General features: G+C 40.4%; 1 protein-coding gene across 8 annotated transcripts in view; it reads right to left on the bottom strand.

The window, feature by feature from the left end:
• Positions 1-24,273, bottom strand: part of AFF2 (ALF transcription elongation factor 2) — a 538,050-nt gene that overhangs the window by 194,836 nt on the left and 318,941 nt on the right. For all 8 annotated transcript variants that reach the window (XM_061135862.1, XM_061135864.1, XM_061135865.1 and 5 more), the window contains one exon: positions 16,939-16,983. In XM_061135862.1, the coding sequence (XP_060991845.1) occupies positions 16,939-16,983 (45 nt within the window). The remainder of the gene's footprint in view (positions 1-16,938; positions 16,984-24,273) is intronic.

Here is a 24,273-nt window from a genome sequence, read left to right as displayed (position 1 = left end):
AATCACTCTAACACAATAAGAGCTATTATGTCAGAGTTTTTATTCTTTAGTTTCTTTTATTCATAGTTTTATATATCTATAAAATTTAAGCACACAAAATGTTATATTCTGGTTATTTAACATTTAACATTATATCATAAGGTTTTTCCCATGTTATATCATCCTCAAAGCAATCTTTTTAATGGTTAATTCTTTTTCTGAGTTTATAACTCAGAATTTGCCTAACTATTCCCCTACTGTTGGATATATGGGCTTTCCTGGTGGCTCAGTGTAAATAATCTGCCTGTCAATGCAGGAGATGTGGGTTTGATCTGATCCCTGGTCCACAAAGATCCCCTGGAGAAGGAAATGACAATCCACTCCAGTATACTTGCCTGGGACAAAATGAGGACAGAGGCCTGGCAGGCTACAGCCCTTGGAGTCGAAAAAAGAGTTGGATGCAACTCAGCAACTAAACAACAACACATCGCATATATGGTTGGTTTGGTTTAGTCACTAAGTCATGTCTGACTCTTGCGAACCCATGGAATGTAGGCCACCAGGCTCCTCTGTCCATAGAATTTTCCAGGCAAGAATACTGGAGTTGGTTACCATTTCCTTATCCACATTGGATATATAGTAGCATTTTTTACTATTACAAATAATACTGTAATAATCATATAGTTGTTTAGGGATTTGAATTTTCCCCATGGCATACATTCCCCAAAATGGGATGATAAATTATTAATGTCCCTCTAAAAACAAGGTGGCCAACCTAAATAAATGGGGAAGAATACCATATTCATGAATCAAAAGGTACAAGGTAAAGATGTCAGTTCTTCCCAAATTGACCTACAGATTCTTTGTAAATGTAGACAACATGTTTCTAAATTCATATGTAAAGGAAAGGAAACTATAATAGCCAAACCATTTAAGAAAAAGAACAAAATTGGAGGATTCACATTACCCTATTTTAAGAGTACATCATGAGAAATGCTGGGCTGGAGGAAGCACAAGCTTGAATCAAGATTGCTGGGAGAAATATCAAGAACCTCAGATATACAGATGACACCACCCTTCTGGCAGAAAGTGAAGAATTAAAGAGCCTATTGATGAAAGTGAAAAAGCAGAGTGAAAAGGTTGGCTTAAAGCTCAACATTCAGAAAACTAAGATCATGGCATCCGGTCCCATCACTTCATGGCAAATAGATGGAGGAACAGTGGAAACAGTGGCTGGCTTTATTTTTCTGGGCTCCAAAATCACTGCACATGGTGATTGCAGCCATGAAATTAAAAGACACTTACTCTTTGAAAGGAAAGTTATGACCAACCTAGATAGCATATTAAAAAGCAGAGACATTACTTTGCCAACAAAGGTCCATCTAGTCAAGGCTATGGTTTTTCCAGTGGTCATATATGGATGTGAGAGTTGGACTATGAAGAACGTTGAGTGCAGAATAATTGATGCTTTTGAACTGTGGTGTTGGAGAAGACTTTTGAGAGTCCCTTGGACTGCAAGGAGATCCAACCAGTCCATCCTAAAGGAGACCAGCCCTGGGTGTTCATTGGAAGGACTGATGTTGAAGCTGAAATTCCAATACTTTGGCCACCTGATGCGAAGAGCTGACTCATTGGAAAAGACCCTGATGCTGGGAAAGATTGAAGGCAGGAGGAGAAGGGGACGACAGAGGATGAGATGGTTGGACGGCATCACTGACTCAATGGACATGAGTTTGGGTAGGCTCCGGGTGTTAGTGTTGGACACGGAGGCCTGGCGTGCTGCGGTTCATGGGGTCACAAAGAGTCAGACATGACTGGGTGACTGAACTGAACTGAACTGAAGAATAACTATAAAGCTGCAATATTCAAGACATTATGGTATTGGTGAAAGGCCAGGGACATGGGCCAATAGAAGAGACCACAGAGCCTAGAAATAGATCCATATAAATAAGGTCAATCTACCTCTGACAAAAAATCAAAATCAACTCAAGAGTGAAAGATAGTCTTTTCAAAAAATGGTGCTATAACACAATGAACAAAATAAGATTCAACCTACACCTCACACCACATACCAACATTAATTCAAAACAGATGAAAGTCCCAGAATATTGGAAATAAAAGCACAAATAAACAAATGAGACCTAATGAAACTTAAAAGCTTTTGCACAACAAAGGAAACTATAAGTAAGGTGAAAAGACAGCCCTCAGATTGGGAGAAAATAATAGCAAACGAAGCAACAGACAAAGGATTAATATCAAAAATATACAAGCAACTCCTGAAGCTCAATTCCAGAAAAATAAATGACCCAATCAAAAAATAGGCCAAAGAACTAAACAGACATTTCTCCAAAGAAGACATACAGATGGCTAACAAACACATGAAAAGATGCTCAATGTCACTCATTATCAGAGAAATGCAAATCAAAACCACAATGAGGTACCATTACACGCCAGTCAGGATGGCTGCTATCCAAAAGTCTACAAGCAATAAATGCTGGAGAGGGTGTGGAGAAAAGGGAACCCTCTTACACTGTTGGTGGGAATGCAAACTAGTACAACCGCTAAGGAGAACAGTGTGGAGATTTCTTAAAAAACTGGAAATAGAACTGCCATATGACCCAGCAATCCCACTTCTGGGCATACACACTGAGGAAACCAGATCTGAAAGAGACACGTGCACCCCAATGTTCATCGCAGCACTGTTTATAATAGCCAGGACATGGAAGCAACCTAGATACCCATCAGCAGATGTATGGATAAGGAAGCTGTGGTACATATACACATGGAATATTACTCAGCCATTAAAAAGAATTCATTTGAATCAGTTCTAATGAGATGGATGAAACTGGAGCCCATTATACAGAGTGAAGTAAGCCAGAAAGATAAAGACCAATACAGTATACTAATGCATATATATGGAATTTAGAAAGATGGTAATGATAACCATATATGCAAAACAGAAAAAGAGACACAGATGTACAGAACAGACTTTTGGACTCTGTGGGAGAAGGCGAGGGTGGGATGTTTAGAGAGAACAGCATCGAAACATGTATATTATCTATGGTGAAACAGATCACCAGCCCAGGCTGGATGCGTGAGACAAGTGCTCGGGCCTGGTGCACTGGGAAGACCCAGAGGAATCGGGTGGAGAGGGAGGTGGGAGGGGGGATCGGGATGGGGAATACATGTAACTCCAAGGCTGATTCATGTCAATGTATGACAAAAACCACTACAATATTGTAAAGTAATTAGCCTCCAACTAATAAAAATAAATGGAAAAAAAAAAACAGATGAAAGACATAAATATAAAAAATAACACTCTAAAACTCTTAGAATAAAACATGGAAGAAAATTTCTATTACCTTGGGTTAAATAACAAGTTTATAGTCTTGACACCAAAAATCACAATTCATTAAAGAAAAACATCATAAATTTGGCATCATCAAATTAAGAACTTTTGCTCTTATTTTAAAGGCCCCATCAAGGGAATGAAAAGACAAGCCACAAACTGGGGGAAATGTTTGCAAATAGCATATTTGACCAAAGATTTACATCCAGAATATATAAAGAACTTCAAAATTCAGCAGAAACATAAAAAAAAAAAAAAACCTGATTTTTAAAATGAGCAAAAGATGGAGAAGGAGATGGCTACCCATTCCAGTGTTCTTGCTTGGGAAATCCCACAAACAAAGGAGCCTGATGGGCTACAATCCATGTGGTCACAAAGAGTTGACACAGCTTAGCAACTAAACAACAGCAACATAATAATAAATAATAAAAAGTAAAATAAGGAAAAAAGAAAATGATGGAACCTGTATAGGCAAATGAAGATAAAAGGCTATCAGCAGAAAAAGGGTTATGAGATGTTTTATACAAACTTCATAGTAACCACAAAACATAAATATAGAGCAGAGACATGAAGCATAAAAAAAGAGGAAACTGGAAAAAAAAAAAAAAAAAAACATTGTAGAAAACCACCAAGCCAAAATGGCAGATAGAAACATATGGAAAAGTAAAAAATGGATATTTAGAACCAGAAAACAAAAGATAAAATGGCAATACCAAGTCCTTATCTATTATTCATCACTCTAAATGAAAATGAATTGAATCAAAAGATTCAGGGTGGCTGAATGGATTAAAACACAAGATCCATATGCTGTATGTTGCTTCCAGGAAATTCACTTCAGTTGTAGAGACTGTGAAGGGATGGATGATGATACTCGTGGGTATAGCCATACTCATACCAGAAAAAACAGACTTTGAGCCAAAAAAAAGAAACAAGAGACAAAGATGGATGGTACATAATGATAAAGTGGATAATTTATCAAGAATACATAACAGTTATTAATATATATGCACATAGCATAGGTGTACCAAAATGTATAAAGCAATTATTAACAGTCTTAAAGGGAAATATTGACAACAACACAATAATAGTAGGGAATGTTAACATTCCACCGACATACATCAATGTATAAATCACCCAGATAGAAAGTTAACAAAGAAAATAGAGGCCATAAATGAAACATTATACCAGATGGATTTGAAAGGTTTCTACAGAATATTCCATCCAAATGTAGCAGAATATGCATTCTTCTCAAGTTCACATGGATCTTTCTCAAGGGGAGACCATATGTTGGGACACGAAACACATCTCAATATATTTAAGAAGTCTGAAATGATATCAAGCATCTCTTCTGATCACAGTGGTATGATACTAGAGATCAACTACAAGAAGAAAGATGGAAAAACCACAAATATGTTGACACTGAAAACACTCTGCTGAACAACTACTGAGTCAATGAAGAAATCAGAGAAATCAAAAAATACCTGAAGATAAATGAAACTGAAAATACGACATACCACAATGTATAGAATGCAGCAAAAGCAGTAATAAGAGGGAAGTTTATAGCAATACAGGTCTACCTCAACGAACAAGGAAAATCTCAAATAAACAATCTAAACCAACCCCTAGAGGAATTAAACAATAACAAACGAGCCCACTGTCAGTAGGAAGGAATCAGTAAAGATTAGAGTGGAGATGCATGAAATAAAGACTGAAAAGACAAAAGATCAATGAAACTAACAGCTGGTTCTTCTAAAAAGATAAACTAAATTGACAAACCTTTAGCCAGACTCACTAAGAACAAAATAAAGAATGCTATGATAAATAAAATCAGAAATGAAAGAAGAGAAAAAACACTGGATACCATAGAAATACAAAGAATTTAAGAGAATATTATGAACAGCCATATACCAGCAAATTGGACAACCTAGAAGTGATGGCTTTTCTGGTATCTCAGCTGGTAAAGAATCCACCTGCAATGCAGGAGACCCTGGTTCAATTCCTGGGTTAGGAAGATCCCCTGGAGAAAGGATAGGCTACCCACTCCAGTATTCTTGGGCTTCCCTGGTGGCTCAGATGGTAAAGAATCTACCTGCAATGTGGGAGACCTGGGTTCATTCCCTGGGTTGGGAAGATCCCCTGGAGGAGGGCATGATAACCCACTACAGTATTCTTCCCTGGAGAATCCCCATGGACAGAGGAGCCGGGTGGGCTATAGTCCATAGTGTCGCAGAGAGCGGGACACGACTGAGCGACTAAGACCAGCACAGAAGAGATGGATGAGTTCTTAGAATTAGACAACCTTAGAATTTGGCCAATTCTACCAAATATTCAAAAAAATTTAATACCTATCTTTCACGAACTCTTACAAAAAACTGAAGAGAAGGGAACGCTTCCTAACTCATTTTGTGAGGCCAACATTACCCTGACTCCAAAACCAGACAAACACAACACAAAAAAGAAAATTACAGGCCAGTATCTCTGAGAGCATAGATGCAAAAATCCTCAACAAAATATTAACAAACAGAATCCAACAATGCGTTAAAAAGATTGTACACTATGATCAAGTGTTATTTATTCCAGGGGTACAAGGATGTTTCAACATCCATAAATCAATCCATGTGATACCGAAATTTAGTAGTGAGCATGCTGTTGTGTATAAAGAAATACAAATAATATGATATAGTGCTATAAGCCAATGTTACCACAATAAAAATTAATTTTAAAAGTGGGCAAAAGGATTGAATGAAAAATATACAAAAATAAAAATAAGCACATGAAAGGATGCTCAACATCATTTGTCATTTGTGAAATGCAATGTAAAACCACAATGATCTGCCACTATATACCTATTTGTAAGGCTTACATAAAAAAATGACAACAAGATCAAGCAATGGTTAACAAGGATGTGAACAACTGTGTCTCATATAAACAGCCACTCTGGAATTGGTACAGCCATTCTGATAAACAATTCAGCACTTTTTATAAGGTTAAACATGCACTTGACCCAGCAGTCCCATTCTTAGGTGTATAACAAGATAGGTGAAAACATATGTTCACACAAATATCTGGACATGATTATTGATAGCAATATTATTAATAATCACAAAAAACTAGAAACAACCCAAAGATTCTCCAATGCATGAAAGGATAAACTGTGGTACATCCACGTAATGGATTCTCACTCAAAGTAATGAACAATTGCTACGTGCAACAACTTGAGTGAATTTCAAAGTTATATGCTGACTGAAAGGCTCACTATGGAAAGATTACATACTGCATGATTCTGTTTATATGACACTCTGGCAAAGACAACACTGTAGGGACAGAGAACAATAGATCAAAGGTTGCTAAAGGAGGAGACTCTGATTGTACAAGGGTGATGTGAAGGAATTCTCTGGGATATTGGAATTGTTTGTATTAATATTCTGGTAAAGGTGGTGATTACAGGAATCTGCGCAAAATTTTAAACTCAAAGAAGGGTAACTAAAAAATAAAAGGTAAATTTTACTGAATTTAATATTTTTTTAACATGCTGGCCAGAAATCAATACCACATGCCAAATGTGATCTATGTAGAACAGAGCCAAGGGGCCTTGTCTCCTTCATATTTCTAGGTGTTCTAGATGAGAGGCCAGCCAGCTTCCCCTCATAGGCCAAATCTGGTCCCCTGCCTGTTTTTGTTGATAAAGTTTTATTGCCACACCATCACAAGCATTACTGTCTATGGATGTTTTCATGCCAAAATAGAATTGAGCAGTCTAGACTGAGATCATATGACCTACAAAGCCAAATATATTTATAATCTGGCCCTTTACAGGAAAACTCCTCTTTACAGGAAAAGCCCTGCTCTAGATATGTCTTCCGTTAATACATTTTTAAAAGTTAAAGTTAAAGTGAAGTCACTCAGTCGTGTCTGACTCTCTGTGACCCCATGGACTGTAGCCTACCAGGCTCCTCTGTCCATGGGATTTTCCAGGCAATAGTACTGGAGTGGATTGCCATTTCCTTCTCCAGGGGATCTTCCCGACCCAGGGATCAAACCCAGGTCTCCCACATTGTGGACAGACGCTTTACCGTCTGAGCCATCAGGGAAGTCTATACATTTTTAGATAGCAATGTATGTTACTGCTAAACTTTTTCTGGTCTAAGAACATTGGTGGACTCAAGCAAATTACTATATAGTTATAATCTATGAAATTTCATTCTATTAGAATTAATCCATCTAGTAAGCTGTTTTCCTGAATTTGACCCGTAGCATTATCATCAATCTCACCTAGCTTCATTGCTATCCACTGGGTCAGGGTCTGAACCCTGTAATAATCACTTAAAATCTACTCTTTCAGCCCTCAATCCTCACGGTGAAAGGCAAAATACAAAAACAGTTAACAACATGGATTCTGAAGCCAGAATGCTTGGGTTGAGATCTTACTAGTTAGCTGTTGAAAAGTCATTTAAGCCCAAACTATTTCCATTTCATTACCTGTATGAGGGGGTGATAACAGTATTTGTTCATTGGTATGATTTTTATATGAGTTACAAATCCTTAGAACAGTGCCAAGTGCCAAAAAACCTGTTATTTAACTGCTTGATATTATTACTACTGTGCACATTCCATTCAGACCAACCTGAGTTCCAATCCTGTTTCATCTGCTTAGTAGCTATACGATTATGTGATCTGGAGCAATTTATTCAACTTCTTTGAGGCCTCGAGGCTGCCCATTAATCAGTGGTCTCTGAGTAATGAGCTAAACACTGCTGGAGAAAAATCACACAATCTACAAATTGGAACCTGTACAAATCTTATGTCTTCAGGATCACCTGAATCCTTGAGGTTGCCTCATAATGTATCATTTAGCTAGCTCCCACTCTCCCTTTCAATGACTATTTCAAACCTCCAATCTCCTCAAACTTCTGAACTTTTCCCTGACTGCCTCCTACCCCTGCCAGCTTATCAGGAGACAGGCTGGAAATGAAAAATGTAAAAATTCCCACACAGTTACTTCTAATATTGATATTTTATGTGTTTTTAATCTTTCTGAATTTGGAAATAATATTGCTGTATGGTGTGAGGAAAGGATTCAAGGTTAAGGTAGAATAAAGATGTTTAGAATATCATTTTCCTACCTCAGAATGGTATGACTTTTCATTCATTTAATTATTCTTTGGTATCTCTCCTAGTACTTAGTGTATTCCTATAACTCTGGCACATTTCTTGTAAATGAACACATAAGATATAAATGAAGTATTTTTGCCCATTATTTCTTAGAGTTAGTTGTGTGCTATGTCACTTCAGTCATGTCTGACTCTTTGCAGCCCCATGGACTGTAGTCCGCCAGGCTCCTCTGTCCATGGGATTCTCCAGGTAAGAATACTGGAGTGGGTTGTCACGCCCTTCTCCAGGGAGGGGATCTTCATGACCCAGGGACCAAACTCACGTTTCCTAAGTTTCCCACATTGGCAGGCAAGTTCTTTACCAACAGCGCCACTTGGTTGCTTTACATATAAAGATGATTTCTATATATTTATTTTGCGTACTGAAACTGTGCAAAATTGTATTGTTCATAACAATAGTTTTGGTTAATTCTCTTGGGGTTTTCAGGAAAATAATATATATAATATACAAATAATCATTTTACACATTCTCTATTTTAATACCTCTTATTTCTTTAGTTTGTTTAATCACCTTGGCTAACCTCCAGAACAATATTAAATAATAAGGATGACAAAGAATATCTAGTCTTTTTCTTAACTATAATGGGAATGTCTCCAGACTTTCTCTGTGAAATGTGACACTAGATTTTGAGTTGAGTCGTATATATTTTATCATATTAATGATGTTTCCATCTAAAGACATTATATTAATGGATTTCTTAATATTGAACCAGCTTTATATTCCTGGAATAAAATCCACTAGTTCATGGTACATATCCTTTAAAACACTATCTGATTCTCTTTGTTAATATTTCATTAAAGAAATGTGCATCAAGTTTCACAAGTGATATCATTCTGTAATTTTCTTTTGCATATGCTGTTTTTGTCAGATTTTGGTATCAATATTATGTATTAGTTTAGCTTTTCTAAGAAAAATACTTTGCAAATGTTTCTTATTCTATGTTCTGGAACAGCTGAGCCACATTATACCTTAATGGTTTGGTTGAATTTCTCTATGAAATCTGGGAGTGACGATTTGATTTCAGTAATGGGCAGGACTAGTCTCCATTTCATTGATAGTGATAACTCTATTTAGATTTTCTCTCTTTTGAAGTCAATTTCAGTCGATTATGATTATATTTCACTAGAAAAATCATCCATCTCATCTATCTCACCTAGATGCTTACATTTATTTGTACATAGGTGAGTAAATTGTTATTCATGATTATTTACTTTTCTCTGTATCTGGGAGGTTATTTTTCTTTCTTTTCTTGTTTCATGTTTTGTGCTTTTGATATTTTTTTTCTTGATAAGGATACCAAATTATTTATTGCTGTTACTCTTTTTTAGGGAAAAATACAAATCTTAAGTGTACTAATTCTAATGATTTTCTGTTTGCAATCCATTACTTCGCAGTTCTTTATTTATGCACTTTTTAAATAGCATCTTTAAGCTCTTGTATCACTGCTGTGGCTCTTGTCTTTTAGATAAAACTGCTTCATTTTCAAACAGTTCATGCTACTTTACTGGTCACAGCTTCAAAATTTGTCCTGTAGCAACATTTTTTCTGCTACATAGTTTTGCATAGCTCTTGTAGTGATTCTTTTTTGATTATTAGTAATTTTTTTAGTAACAGGCATTCTTCCTGGATCAGTTATTTGCAGGATGTGTTTGTGGCAGTGGGGGGCATAGTTTAATACCAGACTAGCAGATATTCACTTCTGAATTCCAGGGTGTGTGACCAAGTGCTTGGGCCTTTACTTCTGCCTTATCATGAGACATCAGCTCTGCAGGCTGCTTTCCAGCAGCATCTAGCTCTTCCACCTTATCTCAGCAACAAAGTGTTTTCCACAAATGTGGGTTAATTGTGTAACTTCTCATTCAATTTTGCCTTTCCTACTTCTCAATATCTGCATGTCTCAGAGTTGGTCCACAGAACTTCCCATCAAAAACCTTTAAGCCCACTCCCATTATTGCAATATCATTTTTGTCTTCTGTGGTGTGCCACTGAAAATCAGTGCCTCGTCACCCATCTATGACCATGGAATCATCTCTTGGATTCTTCCCTGTTTGATCTTTACAAAATTGTGACTTTGGCTTATGGATGTCTTCTAGTTAGAGCAATTATGGAATTTCCATTGCTTTTTCTCATTCTCCGTAATACTTTTTGGTGATCAAAAAGAGAGTGGGGCAAGTCATGCTTGATGCTTTCATTACAACTCTAAGATGCCTATCAAACTGATTTTGAGAGGCTACTTTATCCATGCATTTTTCAGAGACACTGGTTTTACCTTTACACAGATGCAAACAGAGCGGTTAAACTCCTTGTATTACAATAGTTTTCCCAACCCAATCCCACTAACACAGCTAGGACAAAAAGACTGGTTCTTAAACAACAGTTGGAAGCTATTACTTCTTTCAGATAAGCCTAGACTGCTTTTTGGCAAACTAATACATCATTTCATTACCATCCCAGTACATCCCAGATAGAGAAAGCAGGTGTAAATTCTACATGTGGCTTAAATTCTCACCTGCTTTCATTCAATTCAATAGAAAATAATAAATCACCATATTCAGAAAAAGAAACAGGTCGACAGAAAACAGGCTTATTTTTATAGCATACCCAAAATATATACAAACTCATATATTTACTCAGCTATTTTAAAGGGCCTACTCTTGCTCACTCCCTGGACAGCTAAATGCTGAGTTGCTAAGTTACTGGTATTTGACATCATCTCTTCCCTGACATGTCCTGGGTTTGACAGGTTCCCATGATTCACTGGGCCAGTCACGTCGTTACTCATGTTACTCATTTACCCAACAACGTCTGGATAATCATTTAAAATTCACATCATACACTAGCTGCAAACCCTCAGATTCCACATGAAAATATTTTTTCTGCTTGACAGGCTCTAAGAGCATTTGGAAGCCCACTGGATGGCTTACCTATATTGTTCACATAGTAGTTGTTATAATTAAATTTATCATCTTTCTTCTGGGTTGGTTTGTACATAAGAAAAGAAAAAATGATTACTGGGAGGCAAATAATGGGTAATATCTCTTATGGGCCAATTTGGTTCCATGAATAGCTCACCTCACACATGCATAGTATGTATTAAGTCCATTAGTGCTTTGAATTAGCTTCAGAAAAGGTAATACTCCACATAATTTACCCAGTCAAGGGCATTTTCACCTGCTGACAAATTTACATATTTCCCAGTATCATTAGGTAAGAGCTAGTCATCAGAATAGCAGAGGTGCAATCAGTAGTTAGTTCATTTATTTGACTTCATCAATGTTAACATTAATTATAGTCTAAATTATATTTAGCAATTGTTGTCTTTCTTAGATAGAAAACTATATTACTATTTCAAGAAACTATAATTTTGAAAGTCCACAGCAGAATAGGATAGATGCTTTTTGAATCATCCTGGAAGGATTAGTATTTAAGATGGCTATATAGAAAATCATTTGCATGATTCCAATTTGAATATTATTTATACATTAATTTGACAGGATATAAAATCAATTGCCTAATTATTGGTTAAATTTATCAAAGAAATTCTACTGAAATGTGCTTGATTATGCTGCATAGTTATGATAATATAATCAAATTTCCTTTCAGACATAATTGTCTGACCAATTTTGCTTCCAGATCCAATTTTCCCCCTCATTCTTAAGATGGGCTTTTTCACTGTTTCCCCTTTAAAAGTAAAAAAATAGCAAGGACTGTACATGGTCATCCTGTAATTATTTGGTAAGTCCTTTCCACGCTAAAACTGTGTACTTAAACACAGACCTAATAAGCAGAACTGCGATAACTTAGAATGCTGTAAACACAGATCATGCTGCAATCAAAAAGAGGTGCCCATGTTGGTGTTTACAAACCTGATCCATATGGCAGGGAGAGATCTGTAAGATGCTACAGTTTATCAAATCAAGTTCCCTAAATCCTAGCTAGCAAATTCAGCATCCCTCATAAACAGTGAATTACCCATACAGATGTTTGCTTATGAAATTATCAACTATGGAAGGTACTCTGCTAGGAAACACAATCTGTTCAGTGTCAGATCAAAGAGAAGTGCTGTATCTGCATTTTTGACTCTGGAAAGGATTTAATTGATAGTCTGTTGATATTTTTAAGTAAATTCTTGCTAAGAACAAATAAATCATACCACTGCAGAACAAATAATCATTGAGCATGCATCTCAGCTAGTAGCATTTAGTGCGTACTGCTCTTCTTGGCTTAACTCTGCCAGAAATGATTACTCCAGGACCCATAAAACCCTGCAGAGCTAGAAAAGAAGCTGCTGCCGCCACCCAGATTATTACATACGAGCAGCTTAGAAATCCCTCATATGATAAATGAATTGTAACTGCAGAATGCCATCACTAGGGCCAGAGTTGTTATTATTTTTCATTTCTGTTTGTACTCGAGGGTAGCTTGACTCTAAAGAGAAAATGGCATGCTGATGGAAACAGGTATGCAGGCTTGACTGCGCTGCGCAGACTGCTGCCTTTAAGTTTCTGATCTGTAAAATTTATAATAAGCAATAATATACTTGACAAGGAGCAAAGCCATCTGAATTTCCACAGCTTGTCTTATGGGAGAAGGGCAGGTGGCAGGAAAGGGCAGGTGGTGGGAAGGTGTTGTGGGCTGGTGTATTCTGGTTTGTTGGAGAAACTATGTGGAATTATTTTGGCATAATTGAATGTATACGAATTAAGGAAGCAACAGAAGCTGAAATGAACTGGCGGTTGATGGCATTTTAATGTCAATCATAAAATAGACTGGCGCTTATGAAATAAGGATGGGTTCAGGTAAGCCAACAGGAACAGAAAGCAGAAGGAATGGACAGCATGAGGGTCACTGAAGCCAGTTGTTTGCCCTGGGAACAAATTACTCAACTTCTCTGGGTATCTATAATAAGTAACTAATAACACAATCTTTCAGCTTTGTTGTGAAAAGTAAATGACATGATGTACTGAAGAACTCTAAATGCATAAAGTGGCACAGTACTATTAATATTTTTAATTAGTAGCAGTAATTTGTTATTGCTACAATTGTATTATCTGAAATGAGATTTGAAAATATTCAGGATGGTGGGAAGAAAGAACTCATTTCTAAGACTGGCTTGAATTATGTTAGTTTGCTGAGATCCCCAGTTAGAGTTGCTGGAAGTAAGTCTGCCAAGCCACCCAGGCCATTTGTTTTGAATCCAGAGTTTCTCATTGTTGGTTTGTGACAGGGCAGTGGACAGTTAAGTGCAAAGTGAAGACCACATTCTCCTTCTGCCATATTCTAGCCTTACCCACAGAGGCAGGTCATGTATAATCTCTCTTTGGCCCCAATTTACTGAAATAATTAGGGACTACCGTGTTTCCTGTGATCAAAACCTTCCCTGGTGGCTCAGACAGTAAAGTGTCTGCCTACAATGCAGGAGACCCAGGTTCGATCCCTGGTGGGGAAGATCCTCTGGAGAAAGAAATGGCAACCCACTCCAGTACCCTTGCCTGGAAAATCCCATGGGAGGAGCTTGGTAGGCTACAGTCCATGGTGTCTCAAAGAGTCAGACACGACTGAGCGACTTGACTTTACTTCACTGTGTTTCCTGTGATCAAAAGAAGAGAATGAGGTTCAAATACTCTGAAAGGCAGTCACGTGCTAGGACACAAAGTCACCGTATCAGGGCGAGTGGGCCCTGGAAGACCAGACAACGTGGGCTCTGGGGTAGAATGAGAAGCAGCAGCAGTGTGGGAAGAGGAGAAGGAAAGTGGGTCTGAAGGGGAGAAATGGTGAGAGGAACTTTCAAAGGAAGCCCACTAGTTTGAATTTGAAGAAGAGTTTTGAAAAGGGAGGTGGGGCGCCAAAATCTAATACATTAGGCCAAAGTATTTCCATTGCCTGAGTACTGAGGGGCTGAGAGCAGGGAGATGCCAGTTGTGTCACACTTGGTTAGTAAAAGTCTGACCAGTGTGAGATGAAGTGGCTTGGCCTGATGGGCTGTAGAGGGTAAAAAGGGGGACTCAAGGAGGTGGGGAAATTAGGCGAGTGGACAGACGCGCTCTCTTCACATCACACACACCAATAGTGTGCACACTTTACAGACACTTTCACAGTAGGGGGGAGGGCAGTTGGGAGGGTGCAGAATGATGCCCTGTTTCCCAAACGAGGAAAGTGAAAAGCCCTACAGTTAGGAAGTGATATCATGTCAGGACCAAGTGGAAGCAAGATCTTATCTGGGGCTAGAGTGCCTTCCTCTACAGATCCCCCTTCACTGAGACAGAGAGAGAGAGAGAGAGAGCATGAACTCGCTCTGGACTCTGCTTAGGTAGAAAAGTGCTGAGGGGGTCAGAGAGAAGAGGAGAGACAGAGAAAAGTTATCTCCCCACCCTGGCTAGAAGGAGGCAGACTGGGAGCAAGGTGACCACCAGACTTATTGTGGAATTGTCCACAGGGCTCCAAGGCCTGCAAACAGGCACGTGAACTTGCCAGAACAAAAAATGCTCAGTAAGCACTCTGTTGTGCCAAGTAATGTGGTTTATAAAAATTTAAGAATAAGTCATAAAATCTGAGACATAAACTTCAGAAAGCTGATTTTCATTCCAAGCATGGGGATTGAAATGTGTCATTCTTCAATAAAGGAAAGCCTACTCATTAATGGTATTGTCAATAAAACAAAACAAAACAAAAAAACCCCCAGAATTCTACACAATCTATAGCCCTTCAAAAAAATAAAAAAGCCATTCCTCTAGATTCTCTTTCAAGAACAACAGAAAGTCTTTTGTTACTTTCTCAAAGCGTGCTATCTTTTATGAGCTTATTAAGGCAACTACTTCTTTTCTTTCCGTGTTTAAGTGACATTCTATTGTTTCTCTAAGTGGCTCTTCCAGCAGACTGGAGTTGTCAGGCTCTGCCAGGTGTCCAGCTGTCTTCCCTAGCTCAGTCATGTATGGGCCACCTAGGCACCAGGGCTGGGCTACTCTGAAGTGGAGGATCTCAACTGTCACAAATGACGTGGTGATTGTGAAATGGGTCTGACATTCTTTGGGGAGTTCAGAAAAGACCACGGCCTTAATTTGGAAAAGCAAGACTCCTGTAGGGACTAGAGGGAGAGGTTTATTTCAGCATCACCTTTTTTAAAAAAGGCAGGTGGCCAGGACCCTCACAGTCTGGTGTATTGGGTACATCAGAGCCATCTACACCTGAGGCAGGGAGCAAGTGTCTGGGTTCCCAGGGTGCATCACACTGTGGATTTCACAGCAGCTGCCCACGTTCCCTGCCCCCCCGACCCAGATCCTAAGAACAAATGCCGTCAGACTCTTCTCTTTAACAGTCAACGACAACGATCGATCATGGGCTGAAAAAAGGCGCACGAATATTCACAGTAGGGGAAATCAGATGGCCAGTCAGCTAGATGACAAACAGGTTTCTGCTCTTTTTATTCCTTTGGGTGTATTTCCACAGGGTTTGCTTCCAGCACTAAGGCACTTAGCAGGGGGTGTGTCGGGGGAGCAGAGGGGACTTGGGTAAGTGACTAAAGGGGATGCAGCATTTTCACTGGCACAAAGGTCGTTTTTTTTTTTTTTCCCCACAGTAGAAAGCCAGCACAGTTTTCTCTGGGCCACACTGACCATTTCTCATAATAAGGAGCATTTATATACAGCTAGACAGCTTATAGGGGAATTAGGAGAGGCATTATTGTCCTCTTTTACAGACAAGGAAGGGAGATTCAAAAAGATGAAGTTATCTGTTCAAATCACAGAAGGGACAACTGCTGGAGACAGAACTCACTCCACAACTCCTATTCTTCGTCACCTTAGAATGTCAGCAGCCAGAGATGGGGGGAAGATACATGCTTCTGCCTTGGCTTTGGTTTTTCCTTTTGGTTTAATCACGTATTTTGGGAGAGGTCATTGCCACCTTTTGCAGCTCTGTGCTGCCTCCATGCCATTCTCATGAACCAAGTCACCCCCATGAGGAACATTTCCTACGACTTGCCATCATTCTCAACTCTCTCCTCATCTCCTCCCCTCCACCCTGCCAAATCTCATCCACTCATTACAGGCCACGATCTCCATGACCCAGTCCCATCAATGATGTAATGTGGGGCAGCAATGAGGCTGACCTGAGATCCCAGAGAACAGAAAGGCAAAGGTTGCGGGTAGGATGCTTGGATAAGGAACACTTCCCAAAGGAGGTGGGGAGTCTCTGTTCAAGACCTCAAAAGAAAGAGCCAGAATGATGCGAGAAGGGGGCAGATCAGGAGACTAGCTTGACTAGAGAGGGAGAAGAGGTGAGAAATGAGACAGGCGGTGTAAACAGAAGAGTCTTGAAGTGCAATGCAAGGATTTCCCCATCATGACACTCCTGGAAACAGAAGAGGAATTACTTTGAGCAGCTTAAGCAGATATATTATTTCATTATTCAAAGGCAGAGAAATAGAGGTTTAAACTCACCCGCAAGATTTCTTCAACACAGCTTGGGTCACTGGGAAGGCTTACCTAAAACAAAATAAACAAACAAAAAAAAGAAAATGAAGCATAATCTAGTTATTCTCAGCAAAGCAGACGGTGTAATATTTTACCCTGTGGGAAAAATTGTAAAGAAAGTAAATAAAGCAGTAGATGTGGATCTTCCTCCCTATTAAATACAATGCAGTAAATATCAGCAAATGACCAATTTTGTTTTCCTTTAATGAAGCAGTAAGACCACAGTGTAAGATGCGGAGACAGTCTTGTTCTATCACCAAGTTGCTCTGAGATGTGGAGCCATCCTCCCCCATCACCTGGGCTTCTTTTTGTTCATCCTTCCAAAGAAAGAGCTCACCTTTCTGGTCTTTGAGGCCTCTTCCACTCTCTGACATAGTAGTTCACCATATTATTCATAACCACAGATTTGTAAAAGAGGGCACCTATATGAAATAGTTTTGTGACTAAATTAAGTCCCCTTTTAACTCAGGAGTTCAATCAGATGCCTACAATTCTTGTTCAAAACACTAAGGCCAAAACTCTTGTGTAAATTGCACACTTGCCCTGGCACTCAGAATCTCACAAATATCCACACTGAATGCCATGGGTTTTTTTCTCTGTGTGACTCACACCTTCCTAATCAATCAAAATTCAAGCAACTAGCAGAACTGTACTGAGGACTTACTCCACATCTGGCACATGCATTTTCCTCCAGGAGCTCCATAGTCAGTGAAAGCAAGAAGCCAAATGCTAAAGAATGACATCAAATCAATAGCTGGGCGTGATGAGGGACCTGAGAGTGGGACCACTACCTGGAGGAAAGCCTACGGGGCATGCTGTCACCTGTGCAGGTATGGGCATTCCCCCAAACCTTCCGAACTCTCTTCTTCACACCTTTTACCCACTCCAGGTTTTGATCACCTCCACTTCCCCCCAGTTCCAGTAGAGAGAACATTTGGTCTCTTTCATTCACTGCCTTGGAAGGTGAAAGGCCAGTCCTGTAAAGCGAGCAGTGCCACAGGGGCTACAGGTTCCAGGTCTCTCACAAGGGCAATTAAGTCCCAATCCCCTAGTTACTCTGATAGATTCAAGTCTAAATACAACTATATTTGGGGAAATGGGGGAAAGAATATGGCATCAGTCGCCCTCAATCTTAAAAAAATACAATCATCAGTAAATATTAAATAAGCATAACAGTCACTTCTGTACATACTGATACAGTAATTTCAACCAGTGTGTATTCTTCTTCTTTATATAAAAGTTGCTGCTCCAAGCACCAGAAAATCCCTAGTGAGGATTAGAGAGTCACCAACAATGAGGGGGCCATCCAGCCCGGGTCAACTGGTATGGTTCCAGTGTACATGTGTTATTCTGGTATCCCCTTTCATCCTCAAAAATGTCCCTATTCGGATGATAAATTATATAGTCATCCTTCCAAGAACACAAATACTTGAGCACTGAGTAGAAAGAATAGTAGAAGGAAAGGCTGACAAACTGGCCAGGAAGACATTGTAAAGAACTTTAAATACAGGTTTTTGATAAGCAATCACAGGTGGTTTGATCTAGCAGAGTTGATTCATTCATTCATTCAGCAAATATTTTTTTAAGGGCCAGGGACTGTGCCACCAGGCTCGTGTTCGACAAAGATACAATGGGAAAAAGCAAAAGGAGACACAGTTTTTCCCCTCGTGGTGTTTGCAGACTCAGGAGGAAGAGAGGTGTGAAGAATCACAGTTAACAGACCACTATAACCAGTCCTGCAAAATGAAACGTTCTGTGTCCAAATAAGTGTAGACCAACTTCCCTCTTGGCAATCCATGATGCAGATTAAAGGCTCTGAGACATCTATCATATCAGTTTAAAGCAGCATATTCCCAACTTTCTTGACATTGAATTGTTGGGGTTTTAGTTCTCATTTTTTTTTCAATTAACAAAGATTACCATTCCATAGAATGGGTGTTTGCAGAATATATGCTAGAAGAGACTGGTCTAACATATTACAGGATTATAGAACTCAACTAATGATTCATAACAGCAAATAAACTCTCATTTCATCTCTCAAGGCTCCAGCAACTGTATTTTCTAAGACAGTTGTTGAACTAACGTATATCTTCCTGAAACACAATGGTCAAAATGATCATAGCCAAGACTTAAATTTTCAGTATAGTTGTTGTACTGAATCAGCTGGGCTGCCCAGGCTAAACATACATGGCTCAGTTTCACAAAAAAAAAGTCTTAGTTTTTTCTTTTTCCATGCAAACACACAAATGTTAACTTTGGAATAAAAATGGGAAAAAATATCAGGAACATGCAGACACAGCAAGAACATTTGCCTGTGTGTCTAAAGAGTTGGATGGGAGGCCTGGCCCTATCCCTCGGGGACAGGACTTTATCACCTAACCCTCTGAGTTCCAGTTTGCCCAACTATAAAAATAAACTTGAGTAAAATAAAAGAATGATAATAATCATACCAGCTGTTTTCAAATCTCACAGGGTTTCTGCGAGCAGCAAATGAAATATAAGGTATGCGAACTTGCTTTGTAACCGGGAAAGACCCATGTAGTATGTAGGGTTATGAGCCCCTGCCCTGCTGGTCTCCTAACTGCGTCTTCTGAAGCCCAGTCTTCTTGTCTGCTCAAGGTAAGATCTGACTCACTCTTGCCAACTGCAAATATCATCTCTACACCTGGTATTATAAATATCCATTTCCTTATGGGGAAATGCTGTCAAAATACAAAGAGTTGTGGACTCTGGGGAAGAATTCTGCAGACACAGGCAGGCAAAGAAATATGCATCCATACCGAGTGTTCAGATTTTTTTTCTTTTTTAGAAAATACTGGAATCCAGCATTGACATGGAGTCACCAGTCCCACAAATTCATCTAGCCCTGCCCTGAGGATCTTTTCACCGCCAAGACCACTCATTTGAGCTGTAAGTGTTTCCCCACCCCCGCCCCCGCAAATGCTTTTGAATTAACCAGCGAGCATTTCCTCTGTGCCTAGAAGAGTGCTGGGCGAGGGGGGTCAGCGACACAAAGAACTATCAGACTTGGCCACTTTCTCTCAGAGGTAAACGTCTAGATGGGACAGGAAAACAAACAATTAGAGACCCACTGGGATGTACATTGTAAGGTGGTGGTGACAAGGGTAATAGGATCACATTCATTCACCCGTCCGCCTATTCATCAGTTCTCCCATTTATTTCTTTAGACAACAAATCCTGATTGAGCTCACACTGTGCTCAGGATGGTTCCAGGGGAGGATTTAAAGACACCAAAGGCAACGTAATTTCTTCCTTTGCAGCTCCACGTAACTTGGGGGAGACAAACAGTTACAGGGGAAACAGACAATACGGAACAGGAGGTCTGACTTGGAGAGTACCTACCGGGTTCACGGACAGAGCCACGTCCGACAGGAGCTCCCAGCCGCCGAGGTCCCTGCTGTAGTCCTCGCCCCACAAGGGGGTGAGAGGCCAAGGATCAGACATGGCCGAGCAATGCCGGGGCCACTCTGCGCTCTGGACGGAAGCTGGGCTCAGGCTGAGGGCTCGGCCCCAGCTGCCCGTTGCTCTCTCTGCCTGTCTGTCTGTCTCTCACACCCCTCCTCCTCTCGCAGGAACTGTGGAGGAGTCACTCGGACAGGTGTGACAGGAGACAGGAGGAGAACTAGTGGGGACACTGGGATTAGAACTGCCGCCTGATGAGTTGCCAAGCAGCCGCTTAATTCCAGAGCCACCTTCCCTCCCTTTCAATGCACTCTTGAGTATTCAGATAGTCCACAAAGCGCAAGTTAGCCACTCAGAGCCTGCGTCCCTGTGCATCCCCCTCTCCGCCCCCTCCTCCAGGAGCAGAAAGCAAGCGGCATGCCGCCCGGGAGGCTGTGTTCTCACTCCTGGCCCCAGACGACCCTCTCTCTCAGGCTGGGCACGGATGTTGTCCTCTGAGGGCCAGGAGTGGCGGGCGTCCGCGTCGGGCAGGTGTGAGTTGACTGAGAGCCCTCCCAAGTGCCTACCCTCTCGGCGTGTAACAGTGCAGGCGGCCACCGCATGTAGCCACAGGCAGACCACGCGCAGATCATCTGCCTGGTGATCAAGACATATCCTAGGAAATAATCAAGGTACCTTTAAATCATCAAATATTCAATTAACTGAAGCAACAATAAATGAATTGCATAGGATATTTTAATCATTCTGGAATTAATCAGTTTGGAGCATACTTCTTGGCGATTAGGGTAATACAAGATATCAAAAATACCCTGATTGTGGCATTGAGAGACACTAATAGAAAACACGAAGATTCATGTGAAACATTAAAAGAGTCATGATCATCACATAGTTAACTGGGGGGAGTGTGATGCGTGTCTCTGAGCACATTATTATTAAGGGATTGCGAGGGAAGAGAGGTCAGTTTTTCTAAAATCATCCTTTTGCCATCAAAATGCCCTATTCTACCCACATTTCACCTTGACAAAGACTTCTCCCAGTGAAAGTCACAAATCTCACGTTTAATTGCCAGTGAATGCCTGGATTCTCCCAACAAGTGCAAGTGACACTGAGTGACACATCACTAACACCAAAATCCATGCTACTGGCTCAGTTAAACAATATTCACGACTGACACTGCTGGCAGCTTCCAAACTAATTCCATTTGTATTTTCAATAACAAATTGGCACATTCATCCCCGTGATTGACAGACGTCCCCTGACAGGGCATTACTAACAAAATGCAAACAGGTTATGATATTCTACTAGGAAATGAGTTTCCCATCTTTTTTAAATGTTTAACCCTCATGATCGGTCATTTGTGCAAACAAGGAGCAGCAGCCTCTGAAGTTCCTATTTGCACATGATTTGAAATTTCCTTATCTCTCTTCCCCATCCAGGGAGTCCCTGATAAGTTCAGGTTAAGACCTTTCTGTCCCTGGTTTCCTGTCGCATCTTAACCTGGCCCTGTTCTAGTTTGTATGCATGAGTCTCTGGTTAAACGGGAACAGTTCATATTCCATAAACTGCAGACAGAAATCCTCAAGTGATAGAACTTTAATCAAAACAAAAAAGATTTCACAATAGTGACTTGGTCCAGCCAATCAGCTCATCTTCCCATTTCATTTTAATATAGCAAAATTCCTGGGTGTCCAAGGAGTTGGTGTTTAAAATACTGCTTCCAGCTAATTTTAAAGGGCATCCCATGGTCAAAATACCCCATGTAAAGCAAGCTAATATTCACTATTCCCTCTAAGAAGAGAAGCAAGAAAAAGTAGAGCATGAAGATTAAAGGAATTTATGACTTAACATTTTAAGCCAAGTACAGAAAGTGACCCTGTGTCTAGAACCTTACATGGAACTAAAACTGAAAAGGAGGACTCAGTGATCACATTTTATTTATTTGAGCAAATCAATAGGATCATTTACCATATTTTCTAGGGGTGTAAACAGCATGGGCTTTGAAGCTGGACAGACTTGAATTTTAATCCCAGCTCTGATACTTGCTCTGTGAACTTGGGCAAGACACTTGAACTCCTTTGAGCCTCTGTTTCTCTGTCTATATAAGGGGAATAAAATTCCACTTCAAGGACCGTCATAAGGTTGAGATGAAGTGAGGCATATAAAAGTACCTTAGCCTGGCAGTAGGTGCATCTGAAGCTCCATCAGCACCTTTTATTCTAAGTTCCCTCTAAGGCTCTTGGAAAGTCAGCACCCGGAGCCTTGGGACCACTGAGTACCTAGTTTAGTCCCCTTGGAAACTGGCCCTCATGACATCTTATGAATGCCACTAATTGTGAAATCCTACTTGGGGGCCCAGTGTATAACGAGCCTCAGGCTGCTGCTCCATCTGGTGGCTCTTACTGAAGGTGACAAAGGAGGGTGGAGATGGGACTTGAGGGGGTAAGACAACAGAAAGCCAAGAGGGAGTGGGGGCGGGGTGGGGAAGGGGAAGGGTGGGCTTCATTAGGTATGGGCAACAGCAGAATGCATATGCAGAAAGGCCCATCATCAGCCCGGCGACCTAACGGCAGATGGAATTTAAAGTGAAGAGTGCTTAATTCAGTGGGCTCTGAATAGCCATTAGCTCACTGTTCATTTATTTGGTCTAATAACTAGTTTCTATAGAAGAGTGAGGTAGAAACGGGGAGGGGAGTGACAGTCTTAAAGAAAAATAAGGTACACATCTAGAAAGATTACACTAGGAAACCAAGAGCCCGTCTGGAAGATGCTGGCTGCCTGAGCCCCAGTTCCCCCAGGATGCCCTGCCTCTAGTCACCTGAGCTGGCCAGGGAGGTCGCTCTGTTGGCTGTCGCTGCTCCTACACACATGCTGGGCTGTGCCGGGTGGGCTCCCCAGGGACAGAGCCCCTCCTCCCCCATTCTCCAGGCCTCCTCCAGACGCCTTAATCTCGCTGCTCTCACTCAAGCTGCACGCTCCTCCTCCTCTCATTGCTGGCTTCCCACATTCTGACCCCATTTGCCTGCCCCTTCTTGCCTGTGCTCTTCTTAGCCTTCTGTTTGCTCTCCGTGTCTGCCCTACAACCCAGAGACCTTCCAGCCATGGTCCCTGCCTTCTGAAATTCCTAGGCATGCCCAGGACTCCTCAGGGCTCGCAAGATGCCCACTTCTGGCCAGTCCAGGTCCTGGCGCTGAAACCAAGGACCATTTATGGTTAAAGTCTTGAAATCCCTACTTAGGGCACTCCTATTAACATTACTGGCTATCTTGTGTGCAGGTCCATGATCTCTTCTAGTAAAAGAAGATACTGTAAAAAATACAGATGTGCAGAGTAGAGTCATGTAAGGCAATTTCTGAACCCCTATCCTTGGCCATTGTAAACAAAGCTAATAACACATGATCTAAATATATCAAAAAGATGCATCAGGAAGCAAATTCACTTTTGAATTTTGTCAACTAAAGAGTGAATGTTGAGGTTTTCAGAGTTTTCTTATGCTCCTGACAGCTCCTGGAACAGAGTAAGCTCTCATACTTCGGAGCAATTGCTAATAACTATGATCTTAAAAAGTCATGAAAAGGAAAACATCCTGATGGTCAGGAAATACTTCCCTGTCCAAGTTCTACAACTAATTAGATGTTTGATTAGGGACAGTTCATTTCCTCACTCTCCAGGTGACACAACCATGGCATGGGATCCGTTACAAGATTCAGTGCCTTGTACTTCACAAAACTAATAGGAGGTCTACATATGATTACCCCTTCTTGTTCTGAAAGGGCATTACAGAAGCAACAGCCAAAAGGTAGGAAGGATATAAGTTCCAAAAGTTACATATCTGTCATACACGATATGACAACAAACTTATGCCACCATCAAACAAACTCA

This window comes from Dama dama, chromosome X (genome assembly GCF_033118175.1).
Source record: "Dama dama isolate Ldn47 chromosome X, ASM3311817v1, whole genome shotgun sequence".
In the NCBI taxonomy this organism is placed as follows: Eukaryota; Metazoa; Chordata; class Mammalia; order Artiodactyla; family Cervidae; genus Dama; species Dama dama.
Note: the sequence above shows the minus strand (reverse complement) of the source record. Positions and strands in the feature narration are given on the sequence as shown.